General features: G+C 48.0%; 1 protein-coding gene across 1 annotated transcript; it reads right to left on the reverse strand.

Moving 5' to 3' along the window:
• Positions 1–235: 235 nt before the first annotated feature.
• LOC102205425 (laminin subunit beta-1-like) lies at positions 236–11433 on the reverse strand. The gene is made up of 21 exons (XM_005754868.1): positions 11202–11433; positions 10358–10557; positions 8710–8848; positions 7733–7806; positions 6734–6922; positions 6580–6643; positions 6290–6492; positions 5576–5696; positions 5295–5483; positions 4287–4463; positions 4002–4114; positions 3234–3313; positions 3006–3141; positions 2659–2817; positions 2334–2461; positions 1994–2114; positions 1645–1846; positions 961–1104; positions 624–855; positions 345–543; positions 236–295 (listed from the first exon to the last, which is right to left on the reverse strand). The coding sequence occupies exons 1-21, from the start codon at positions 11230–11232 to the stop codon at positions 236–238; spliced, it is 2961 nt and encodes a 986-aa protein (XP_005754925.1). The 5' UTR covers positions 11233–11433.
• Positions 11434–13600: the final 2167 nt, after the last annotated feature.

Genomic DNA, 13600 nt, shown 5'->3' on the forward strand with positions numbered 1-13600 from the left:
GGGAGTTTTTCCTTCCCACTGTCGCCAAAGTGCTGCTCATAGGGGGTCATATGATTGTTGGGTTTTTCTCTGTATCTATGAAGCGCCTTGAGGCGACTTTTGTTGTGATTTGGCGCTATATAAATAAAATTGAATTGAATTGAATTTTACACTGATGATAAAGTATCAGAAATACTGCCGATGCTGTCGTCAGTAGACTGAAACAGCTGTTGTGTTGGCATGCTTTTCAATGATTTTAACAGATGCGCACCAGAATCCCCGCCTCAACCAGACCAACATGGCAGCTGGACTGACGCTGCGACCAACAAAGCATCTGCATCTAAATATCTGTGATGAGGTCTTACCTCTGTGTCAGCGTCTGTGTAAATAAAGTTTTCACCTTTGTATCCTGTGTTGCAGACACAGGTGACCTGCTGAGAGTCATCGCTGCGGTAACAACTTCCTGCAAACTGCCGCGGGCTGCCGGGGCCGTCGGGACACATGCAGGGACGACAGTGGTCACCTGACCCCAGTGCTGGGTCACCATAGTAACCATCCAGACATCTGAAAGACAAGAGCACCGATGGCATCATCCTGCTAAATAAACCCAATGGCGATTGGCTGACGGACGGTGGGTAAGTTACCTGTCGCAGGCGCGTCCCGTCGTGTGGTCCCTGCAATCGATGCAGTGGCCACTGTCGGGGTCGCAGACATCGGCGTGACCGTTACAGAAGCAGGGGCGGCAGGCGGGGAAACCCCAGCGACCCGGCAGACAGCGGTCGCACTGCCGACCGTACGCACCCGGAACGCAGGAACACTGTCCGGTCAACTGATCGCAGAACACACTGAGAGAACCCTGAGGGTCGCACCCACACGCTGAAAGACACGCACGACGAGGTCACACAGAGGTCAGCGTCAGTAAAGCTTCAGCGCTGACTGTAAACAGATTTTTCATTGATTATAGATGAAGGTGGTTTTGACCTCGGCAGCCGTTGGGTCCAAACTGAAACGTGGACGGAGAACACCTGTCACAGTTCCTGCCGACCACGTTGGGGCGGCACTCACACTGCCCGCCGTGGGGGTCGCACACGGTGCTGAGCGAGCCCTGAGGGTCACACTGGCATTCTGGGAAATGGCATCAGACAAGGAGACACGTCAGAATAACGAGAAGACGCAAAAGCATCAGTGACAATAGATTTATGACCGCAAGGAATGCGGAGGAGGAGGAACCTGCCGGGTCCTGTCGAGGAAGTGAAGCCTAAGGCGATGGTGAGAAGATGAGTGACAGAGATTAACGTGAAGCGGGGGAGGAGGGGAAGGGGATAAATATGTGAGGGATCAAAGGTTGGCGTTGGAATGAGGAAGAGGTTTTTGTTTCAGATTTTAAACTTCAATGTTTGGAAGGTTCTCTGAATCTGATTCTGGTTCCTCCTTCCTGTCCAGAGTTGGACAGCAGAAATATTTTCCCCTTCTCTTTCTGACTCTCTCTGATTCTTCCGGGAGGTTTGTTTCCGTGAGGAAACCCCAACCCCTCCAAAGTCACCATAAATACAGACACTGCCCTGAGCTCTAAGCCCTGAGTGTCTCACAAGCAGCCCTTTTCTTTTAAACTGCAGCCAGGAAGCGAGGTTATTAAAGTGAAATCACAGTGCTAAGCTGTGCTACCTTTAGCTCCCTGGTGCAACATGGCGGAGATGCTGAAGATGAAGTTTCTGCAGATGTCAGTTATCGGCGTCTTGACGACACTCTGGCTGTTCTCCAAGCACCGATAACGCTGGAAAGTCTCCCAGGCGACATTCCCGCCCGAGTCCCCGCCCTCTGAGCCTGTGAATATCTCCAAGTTCTTACAGTGAGGCATCAGCACGATCTGAGGAAAATCCCACATAACCAGGTCAGGAATGAGCATGTTTCACTTTCTGTAACCAGGCTGGCTGAATGTGGTTTTGGTCTGCACTGAAGAAACTGACTGACTTCACGCTCTACTTCCTGAAGTAGAAGATCTAAGCACGCTCACCGAGTCGATCAGCGTATATGGAACCTGGACATCCCCAAAGGTAGCGTACAGTGGCAGGCTGAGGCGGATGGTGTAGTTCAGACCTGATTCAAAACAAACCGGTCTGGGAAGAACCACGTACCTGTAGGGAGAGATCGGGTTAGATACTGAAACCCCAGCAAGGCGAGATAAGCAGATGGACAAAGGCCACGCAGAGGGTCAGCGTGACAGGATGATGGGCTGAGATCAGCTGGGTGAAGAAGGGATAAGGCTTGCAGGAACTAGTCGGTGCTCTTATATTTCACACTTCGACCGGGTTCTTGTCGAAAACTTGTCATGATTTAGAAACTTCTCTCCTGACCGTGAACTTGGGTGAAGCGAGATCATCTGGTTGTCGTCGTCGGGCACCGTGTTGATGCAGCGGCTGTCTGGCTGGATCGGTCCGGGTCTCATCACCGTCATCAGAACCTCCTCCCACACGTCCGGCAGCTGCAGAGCCGACAGACACACAGAGATGTTACCTCTGTGCACATGAATAAGCAGGCGCGTGCACGTTTATCTTCTTTTTCAGGCTAACAGATGAGGCAGGTACACCGGTCAACAAAGGCTACAACAACGAGATAAGTGCCAAAATTCTCCCACTGATTCGATCATGACGACGCACACGTTCAATGGCAGACTCACACCTGCGGTTCGTAGCGGATCAGGATGTCATATTCCATTGAGTGAGGGACGTTGTCTACAGTGAACTCCAAGAAGGCCCCCTCTGGTACGTTGGCTAGCCCGATGCCTGTCCAAGTGGGACTACGGTCCTGAGGGTGTGGCCTCTGGACCACCGTCACTCCCTAAAGAGATGAGATGCAGACACAAAGCTGATGAATACCCTCAACACCTCACATAATCCTGCTGAACTGACATGGAGATGAAATGTGCGAGCCAGCAGGAGGAGAAACTAATCCTCACAGACTACAGGTCCACCTGTAACAGCCGCCCTGTAACCCAGAGTAAGGTCAGACACTGAAAGGACACTCACAGGTCCAAACTTTGCATCCTCAGCCTCGTAGGTGTAGTGATCCAGAGCAATGAAGTAGAATCCAGACTCCACCTGATCGCAGCGGCGGCTGAACATGTGATCTCTGCAGATGCACTGACCGGTCACGTGATCACACCTGCACGCAGACAGGAAATACAAACATCACAACAAAATAAAATTGTTGGTTCAACTCCCGACGGAGCAAATGTGACATAATACCTAACTCACTGATTGTTGATGGCACCTCCGAGGTCGCAGTCACATGGTCTGCAGCCGTCCATGTCATTACTGAGACCCCAGTGTTCAGGCTGGACACACACACACACACACACACACACACACACACTGTTTACAGTCATCTCTCTGCACTAATGTGATGTATAGTGTGTTTTGCATAAATCTCATTAAACAAGACTGATCTTACAGAGCGTGTGTGTGTGTGTGTGTGTGTGTGTGTGTGTGTGTGTGCGTGTGTGTGTGCGCGCGCGCCTCACGTCCTGACATGTGTCTTCTGTTTACGTCGGGGTAAATGTCTGAGAGCTCAAAGCTCAGGCTGACTAACAGCAGAGAGCCAAAAGCAAACATTAACCCGATGACTTCATGGAGAGCATGAATCAGAACAAAGGCTCTGCAGCATTAAACGTCCCTCCCATGTTCAAAGCCAGCCGCCTTTAAAGACTTTTGTTGCTGGTGTGAACTGGTTATCCTCTAACTGGACTGGAGCAGCTCTGTATGACATACTGGGAGCTTTGTTTAATATGAACTGGTCCTTCTTCATCCTGTCGCACTGACTGCAGTGTGAACGGGATCTTTCTTTAGAAGAGATCCCGTTTGCCTCTGCAACAGATTCAACTCGTGAAAACCAGCCAATCAGAAAACAGCGCAGCCTTACAGAGACGGGAGCTGAGAGTGAGGTGTGAGACGACACGAATGTTCCTTCTGCTGCTGGTCTGACTCCAGTCTAACCAGAATGAATGGTCTGAATGGGTTTCTCACCACACACTGGTCACAGTCTCGCCCGGTCACCAGACGTTTACAGAAACAACTTCCTGTTTCTCTGTCACAGGGGTTTCCTCCAGGTAGAGTTCCCAGAGGACTGCAGGTACACGCTGTCCAACACAGTAACACACAAAAGTACATCACCAAGGCAACGCAGCTTCATTCATAACAACAATGTTAAGTCCCAGCCACGCCCCCTCGAGGTGCTTTACAGCGTGAGGTGTCTGTGTGGGAGTAATCTGGTATCAGCTGGTCCTGCAGGTGTTTCGTTACGTTTTGTACCTTTGCAGCCTTCAAGCTCATCGCTCAGCCCGAAATGCGCCGGCTTGCAGCGCTCGCAGCGTTCTCCCTCCACGTTGGCTTTACAGCGGCACTGACCGGCGATCAGCCCGGCTCGGAAGTCCGTCGTGCCGTCACAGAGTCCTCCGTTCAGAGAGCCCACGGGGTCGCAGTCACAGGCTGCAGAAACAGGACGTTTAGCCAGCTTAACCAGAACCACAGGAGCAACTTTGACAACAGGGCGTGTTTAGGTGTGAGACTGACACGGATCCACAGACAGGTGAGGACATGATTCACACACTGTGAGCTTCTCTACAGCGCCACCACCAGCCCAGACGCAGGCACCTCTCTGATATGTTGAAGCATTTTATAATTCAATAAGTTAAATGATGGACATATAAGTGCCGTGGAATGACATCATCATAAAAACCGTGAACGTTTCTGACTTTGACCCAAAATAAGATTCGTTTCTATCCTGGAAATTAAACTCCCGCCTCCATCTTTGATCTCTGGAGCACATTTTAACTCTCTACAACGTTGAAGTCACATCACCCACAATCCTTTGCTACTTTAAAGAAATGCAGTGGCAGTAATAACAGAAGGTGCTGCTTATTCAGCCCTCAGAGAGGGATGTGCGAGCTAAGTTGAACCGATCCTCTGTGAGGAGGGCAGGTCTGAGCCTGAGGGAAACCACAAACCTTCATGTGTCACATCAAAAACCCTCCATGTTTAGTCTGAGATCCAGCCTTTAATCTACTTCCTGTTGACAAAACAACCTCCTATCCGCGTCTGCCTGTGTCATCATGAAACGTGAACTTCCTCAGAAAACAGCCAACAATTCTTTGTTGATGTGAAAGCAAAGAACAAAGAAGATGATCAAAAGAGCCATAAAAAACAACCTCGATGGAAGTGTTGGGTAGATGCTTTTAACTTTTAGCCTGGCACCAGTAAAATAACGACGGTTTACAAACTCTGACACTAAAAAAAGAGTCACAGTGGCCATGAACTCACGCTGGCAGATGTTGGCGTCTCTGATGTCACTCTCTGGATGCTGGTAGTAAAACGGTTTGCACTGCTCACAGTTGTTTCCAGCCGTGTTGTGCTCACAGTTGTCACAAACTCCTCCGCTCACGTTTCCCGAAGCCGCAAAGACTGCCCCGTCAAAGTGACACGAGTCCGAGTGCTGGTTACAGTTACACTCTGAGGACACCACAGAAGAAGAAGGGGGGACAGTTAAACTACTCCCAGTAGTGATTATGGGCCCTGCCCAGTATGGACCGGTGCAGACTCACTCTTGCAGGCGTTGGTGTTGCGTCCCTCTGCGGGTCTCCAGGGGAGGTCATGGTAGAAGTCCTGGCACTGTTCACAGTTCAGACCTTTAGTGTTGTGGTTACATAAGCAGTGACCATGAACCTGAAACACAGTCACAAATAATCAATCAGCGTTCGCTTACATTACTGGTCATAAGCTGGGTTTGGGGTTTTTTGTACATGTAGTCAGTTGCCTGTTGCACCGTTTCTTCCAGTGTCTGTGTGATTTTATACTTTTCTACGCTGGTGATGGTTTACTTTCACCACCGGCTCAGCTGCTTATGAAAGAACAACGACGCCAAAGCACAAAGCCTACACTTCGGTCCCCACAGACCGCCATGTTGAATTTCACAGCAGAAGTCAACATGTTTACAACTTGATATGCTGTTTGCTCACATGTTTAAACTGCTTTAAGCTTAAAGTGTTGATTACTAGGGGCGTGGCCTCTTTGACTCACAGGTGGACGTAGCTGCTAGGTGTCTGCTAGGCCTCACCTCAGCTAATTAGAGTCCCTGATTTGATTGGATGTTACAGACACTAATTGGCAGGTATCTGCGTGACACTCCCTGGAGCCACTTTCCCATTAGCACCCACTCGGATCAACTGGGCTTCCTGTTACAATCGGGTACCTCCTAATGCGCATGGTTGTCGTCATAGCAACGTGGCCATGTAAATACAGTCCGTAATCGTCCTCACCATGCCCTCTGTTATCTGCCCAGCTCCCTCGACGGGGGCGCACTCAGAGGCGTGTCCGTAGCAGAAGCAGTTTCCTCGGACCACCATGTCATAGATGGCGTAGTAGTACTTCTCTTTGATCTCCATACGAGAGTCCAGAAGGTTGTCTCCAAGCGTGTGCAGTTTGGTGAACTTCACCCTCAAGTTGGTGATTTTCAGCATGTCTAAACAAAGAAGCAGTAAAATTCATCAATAACTGGTTAACACCCCGACGCTTATTCAGTCTCCGTGACACAGAGAAGGAGACGCACTCTGGATTCGGGGACTGTAGGGGTCATCGATCCTGAATGCTGGATCCAAAACTCTGAAAATCACCTGAGGAAACAAAACAAACAGCATTACCCGCAGCAGTGTGAATAATACTGATGTTAGTATTATTCACAGAAGCAGGAGCAGCAGATGTACCTCTCCTTCAGTGGATGGCTCAATGTCAGAGTAACGCGAGTCACAGATGACATCGTCAACCTTTCTCATTGGACCCCGGTAAACGGACGGGAAGGACGACTCGCAGTCATAAGCAAAGTAACGGTAAACCTGCCACGTCTTCCCGAAGTCAGCTGACCGCTCAATCACCATGGCAGCAGGTCGAAAGGTCTGAGGAAATAAAAACAAAAGTGGGCAAACTGAGGATCGTGTGGTGAGGATGATGGCGTGGTGAAGACCCGGGCTGGACCGCACACGTTTATGCACCATGATCACTGACAAAAGCCAATTAGATTTCCCCTCTGGCGCTGTGGGCAGGATTTATCCTTCGAGCTCAGTCCTCTACCAGAGGCGTCATATGCAAACATTTCATTCTGTTTGATTTCAGATTATTGACACATAATCAGGTTGGTGCAGGTGTTGTTGTCCTTAGTTGCACTGCAGCATGTGACAATAATTAAAGTCTACACTTAAGCAGTTAGTAGTGACTCGTGGTCAAAGCAGCCTGAATCCTTGAATCTCTGTCTTCCCGATTCCCTCCATCTGTTTTCTTACCATGTTCACCTCCTCTTCCTCACTTCTCCTCAGCTGGTGCAGCTGTAGCCTCCTGTGATTGTGAGGTCTGGTTACTGGCTGTTACTGGTACTGCTGTTCACGGTGCAGCAGCTAACATGTTAGTAATTTCACTTTAATTCATTATTTTATTGTTTTCTCAGACTTTCAGCTCCACTTTCTTCCACACTAAACTTTTTCTACAAGCTACGTGAGCACACAGCAAAGGTATGGGAGAAGACAGCTGCATTGTGTAATGCCCGACCAGTCCAGCCCTGGTCGTAACCCTTCCCATTATGGAGTACTTGCTATGTCCTTTCAATACACAACAACTCCTCAATCACTGTGTGCACCTGGTTCTTCAGATTAATAGAGACCAGAATCACCTGTCAACTACCCAGAATCCCCTGCTGCATGTGTAGAACTCACCTTGAAGGTCATGATGAGATGCGTGAAGTGAAACTCAGCCTCGAGGTTGAGCTGGATGGTGACGTTCTCCACACCTACAGACAACAGATCATCAGTCACCAACACTCTGTAGATCAGACTCTGCGCGCCACATCGGTTAAAGAGCCCAGAAATCAACAACACGCTGCAGTCGCTGCACATTAACATGATCGGAGCTGAGAAAAGAACTAAATCTGTGTCCAAGAACCAACAATTCAATTCAGTTGTATTTATATAGCGCCAAATCACAACAACAGTCGCCTCAAGGTGCTTTATATTGGACAACAGGACTCCAAAGAGTGACGACCAAAGGTAACAGCAGATCATCTGTGTTAACATGCCCACTGTCAGAGGATGACACCATAAAGGAGTCCACAGCTCAAACACTGCAGCGAGTACCTGGTTCTGCACAAAACACCGCGGCGCAGACGCACTCGCTCATCACGGGAACAGCGAGTTCATCTGGGCAGCAGAGCTCGGCCGAGGCAACAATACAAGCTCACAGCACCTACCATCAGCCAATCAACGCAGACATACAGATACAGCGAGCAATGGAAAATTAACAAAGACATGAAGCTGCCTGGCTAGCGTTACTTTACCGCAGTGGGTTTGTGGTGAAGAGCACAATGTGTTGTCTGAACCTGTAAGAGGTTTGTTCTGCAGTAAAACTAAACTATCTGTTTGATGAACCTGGACAAATGGCAGGTCGGCTGTTTGCCTCCTCACTGCGGGGCTTTTTAAAGCTGAACATCCCCCACCCCTGGGAATAACTACATGGCCTCCAGCAGGGACCCGCCCCACAACCTGAGAACCTGTAATCATGGAGGAGTGGAGGATAGAGGGTGATAAAACACAACAAACATCTTTTCTTCTGACAGTGAAAACCTGTCTGCAGCTCTCAGTCTTTAAACCTGTAACGACACGTCTGACCTTTGACCTCTCTGAATGTTCTTCCTCACCATTCTCAGTCTGCCACCAGGTCTTCAGTCTGTTCGGGGCAAACGTAGTGACGACGTTCTCGATGCGATGGCTGTCGGTGCGATTGGCCAGCTCGTTGTAGGGCTCTGACGAGTCGCACACAAAGCACTTCTTCTCCTCCTGGTTTATGAGACAGAGGGGGAGGAAAAGGTTAACAGGAGGTGAATTCCTCGGATTCCTCAGTGCCGTAAGTTACTGCAGATAAGAGGAAACTTTCTGACCACAAACGTCCCACAAATGAAAAGTCTGATTTCACCTGAAATAATGCAAGCTTCTCACTGGTTTTGTTTTTAGAGTTAGAGACAAAACTTTGGAAAACTTCCTTCCGGGAACGTCTCAGTCATTAAGAGATGTCAGAAAGTTGCTTGATTCCCGGACAGCCCAACGTGTTTCAGCTGCTCAGACTTCTCTCAGGGGGGAAACCAAACCCGATGCAGTGCAGAGGTTACAAAGGGGGGCAGATGAGGGCTTTTTCAGTGAAACACTGTTACTAGCCACTCAAGACAAAAAGCTGCACGCCGCGCTTACATAGAGGAGCACTAACAGACACATCAAGTCCGACTGAGAACTGAAGCGTCCCTGTTTCTCTGCTGCCTCTGAACAGAATTATAAAAACAACCAATACATTTTATAGTTTTGATGTTCAAGCAGCAACCACAGAGCGAGGATCTGGGACGAAGGACTGAATGAAAGGAAGGAATTAGAGGATGTATAATCAAAGTCACATGAGGGAAGAATGTCGGCAACTCGAACACGCTGTTATTATCTACGTACGACACATGTCCACACACATTTGCCTCAAACATTAAAACCTGATGTTTACAATCAGCCTGTATGGTTTATTGACTTTTGATTGGATGAAAACAGCGTGACCTTTGAGTTTGCTGTGTTTTCTCCACAGGAACATCTGGACAAACATCTGTCTGCAGCCAGCGCTCATGGTTTCCTTATAGGGAGCTCATTTTGCACAGGAAACACTTCAGACTGTAACACACACACGGAGTGGGACTGAGCTGAAGGTCGTTTAAACCGGATGGCTGAGTTTGTCTGATGATACTGGATTCTCCGGTAACGTCGCTTGCGTCTCCGGTACTGAAACGCCCCTGATAAAAGCGCTGCACTGAACTCTTAGCGATACTCAGACCTAATTAGACCACCTAACGTTTAATCCGATAAAGACATCTGAAGTGATCGCTTACACCTCATCCATGTATGAAGACTACCTAAGCACTCATAGCATAAATGTCCCATTCTTTGGACTTCGATGGAAAATTCATCCTGAATCCTTCATATAGGATCTTATTAGAGGTCAGAGGTCACCAACGACTTGTCTCAGTTTTTAAGTTACAGTACTTTCAGTATTTCTGAAAGAAGCTAAAGACTAAGCTGAAGTGATGAGTTCCTGATTGTTGAGCTAAATAGACTGGTACACTCCGGCATGCAGCACGGAGAGGCCGAGGCCGGGGGCGGAGTCTGCTGGGCGATGTGCCCCTTTAACCACAGCTGCCCCCTGTGTTGCCTTTACCTCCTTTTATAAGACGTTTGGTGCCCAGTTGTGTTCTTCTTGGGTCTCTCTGGACTTTTCTGTCTGACACCTTCAGTCATGATCTTGTTAACCATTAAATTTACCTGCAGGTGGCTGACGATACAGAATGGTTCGGGTCGGTTCATTCCACAGGTGGAGGTGGATGACAACTGATGGGCTCGGCCAATCAGAAGGTCTCCTGTTGCTGGGTAACAGCTGCCTTCAGTGCACACATCACTGAGCTCGGGTTGGCTGATGTCGTCCGCGGCCCCACCCTCCTGAGCACAGGTAAACACCTGCAGACCTGAGAGAATGGTACGTTCTCGTAATGGTAAAAATCTGAGCGCAGGATTAACGAAGCCCCGCCCACATTTATTGATTAAAGAGACAAAGCGCAGCTGATTGGAAACTAAACTCAGAGCTGCTTCTCCTGGGCTTGTATTCTGGAGGACATAATGAGGAGAGAAAAATCAGTGAGTCAAACCTTCACGAGTGACTATCCGCAGATTACTGATCATCACTAAGCTGATCTCTGAGAGGACCAAACATGTTTAAAGTCACATGTTACAAACAAACTGCACAGATTTCAACTAAACTTTATTTATCACACATTGGCAAAATGTGTGCGTTTGCTTTGAGTTTCATGATCATCAGCTTCTGAATTCTTTTACACATCAAACATGTGGACAAATTCCTAAAGATTATTCCACTAGAACTCATTACAAAAGCCCTCCGAGCCCATTTTATTCTGAAAGTTTCCCGAAGTGTCTAACACTCATTTTCATGTTAGATTATTTCATCATGAATGAAACGAGCGGCTGAGAGGAAGCAGCAGCATTTTGTAATTTTCAACAAAGAAACACGAAGATGCAACTCTGGATGTTTGAAATCAAACCCTGACGTGTTTAAGGAAAGTTTGAAATTGGAAAAAAACTTTATTTAACTTACCGAGCAGCAGCGCGAGCTGAAGCTGAAACATGCTGCAAATCCTCACAGTCTGAAGACCCCCCGGACCTCCTCGGACCTCCTTAGCTCCCCTCAAACTCCTCCTCCGAACAGACCGGCTGACTTTCAAATTAAAACATCCGGCCCGAGTAACGTGGTTGTGCTCGCAGCAAGAAAAACACCAAGAACTAAAGAGTTCAAACTGTTGGAGCAGAATAAAGTGATTCCAACACACACACAGAGTAAACAGCTGTTAGCCCTCCTCATCGTTAATTGCCGTTATTCGACTGATTGATTGGTGTCTCTGCAGCTGTTTGAAACATATAAAAAGTTTTTTTCATCTTAAACTCGGTAAATCCCCCCCACTCTCCCCCTCCTCCCTCTCAGGTCCACAGACAAAAGAAATTCCTCACCCCTGCCCCCAATTCTCTCTCTCTCAAGCACACACGTATTTTCTTTGTTGTTGCAGGTGGGACGCCACTAACACATGACCCTACGCTGTGTCACTGCATCATCTCATTTCATGTTTGGCACTGATCACCACCTGCACTCATGTATATATCTTTCTACGTAGCACTCATAATTCTTATTCTCATGTATATCTCATGCACATATCTTTCTTTCTACATAGCACTTTAATTCTTATTGTTTGCACTGAAGCACCGCAGCAATTTCCTAATGTTGTAAACCTCAACATCTGGCAATAAAACCCATTCTGATTCTGATTCTGATTGAAATCAGGGGGCAGGGCTGGGTGTGTGTTTCGGACCCCCCCCCCCCGAACGCCTGTGGCTGTGTCGCGCGCTTGAAGTATGCGCACTACGCGTACTACGTACGGTGCGTACTATAAGTACGAGAAGTGCGGAAGTGAGAGGCTTGTGAAATGGGACGGTCTAGCCATCGTCGCGCTGTTCAGGTTGCCTAGCAACCATGATACTAACCGCGAGAAACGTCCCATACAGCTTTGTGTGACAGAAATGAAGGAAACCAAACACCCTCTGGCTAAGAGGACGGCACAACACAGCAGAGCCACCTCGTCAGGCCAGGACTCTGCAGTCTATTCACACCTACAGGCCAGTGGACACTCTTTCAAGGATGAGGATGTAACATCCTGGACAGGGAGGAACGCTGGTTTGAGGGCGGAGTCAAGGAGGCCATTTACGTGAAAAAAGGGAAAGACCATCTCTGAATGGAGGAGGGGCCTAAGGGTACATCTGTCACCATCTTACAATGCTGTGATTGGAGCCATTCCCGTCATTGATCAATGAGCTTTGATCAGTGGTTGTTGATCAATGGTCATGTGAATTTGCATAATAATGATGACGCAACTGACCTCCCAGCCCATTGTTCCTTCAGTGGGCTGGTTTCAGTCACTGTGTAAATGTCCTGTTTATAAGATTGGAAATCTGCAGTCAGCTGAGACTGAAGACGTCACCTGGATGAGTGATGAAACGTTTCTCCCACAAAACGCTGCGTCCAGATGAACAGAATCAACTTTTGGAGAGTCACTTCCTCCTAGTTTCATGTTATCGATGCTCCTTTAACAGGACCCAATGTAAATAAAGTTTTTTATGATATCCACACAGGATAATTCAGTAGCAGATCAGACTTATTGCTTGTCATGTGATTTCTGCTGCAGAACAAAAACATTCCTGTCTCTGTCTGATGACTTTTCCAGGAGCTCGATGTGAAACACGATGAAGCTTTGAGGAGAAAGGATGAGTGTATTTATAATAAAGCACTTTTCACAGAGGTGTGGTCACAAAGAGCTGTGCACCAGGATAAAATAAGTACATTAATACCAAAACAGCACAAACAGAAAATAAGACTCCACAGAGTCAGCTAAACGTAGTGTTGTGTTAGACTGTTGCACAGCCTTGGTGTCGCAGACGAAAAGCCCTTTTTCACTACAACGTCGTCACATTTTAGTACCTGCTCGGATGGCTATAAACCCCGGCCAAGCAGGTACTAAAACAGGACCTGGTATTAGTGTCATTGTACCACCCACTCAAGGTTTTGGCCACTGGGATGTGATTAGTGTTGCTTGAAGGGCCTCCAGGGGTAATAAACTGTCTTTAATGGAATGACAGAGAGGGTGTGAGGTTTAAGAGAAGAGGTCACTCAAACATCTCAAGTTTTTCTGCTTCCTTCCTCTTGTCAGTGCAAAATTAATATTTTATGTCACGTCATTAAATACTAAACTGTTGGTGGAGTGAGAGACTGAAGATCGACCGGGCTGCGTGAGCTGGCCCCAGAGCCATGATTCCACACAGATGGTTGCTGGCCTGGCGAACCTGGAGCTGTGAACGTAGACAGTGAGCAGCGGGAGCTGAGATAAATGATGTGGGCCCTGGCTATTTAGTGCTCCATATGTTAAATGAAGAGATCTGAAAGGAATCCTA

This window comes from Pundamilia nyererei, unplaced genomic scaffold, assembly GCF_000239375.1.
Source record: "Pundamilia nyererei isolate P.nyererei 1_Seehausen unplaced genomic scaffold, PunNye1.0 scaffold00706, whole genome shotgun sequence".
Lineage (NCBI taxonomy): Eukaryota > Metazoa > Chordata > Actinopteri > Cichliformes > Cichlidae > Pundamilia > Pundamilia nyererei.

Excerpts from the sequence above, each read along its gene's own strand:
- LOC102205425 (XM_005754868.1), bottom strand. The coding sequence starts at position 11,232 with ATGTTTCAGCTTCAGCTCGCGCTGCTGCTCG. Across the intron at positions 4,464-5,294 it reads AGACGCCAACATCTGCCAGC|CCTGTGACTGCGACCCCGTG; the intron begins GTGAGTTCATGG and ends CTGTTTCTGCAG. Across the intron at positions 2,818-3,005 it reads AGGATGCAAAGTTTGGACCT|GGAGTGACGGTGGTCCAGAG; the intron begins GTGAGTGTCCTT and ends TCATCTCTTTAG.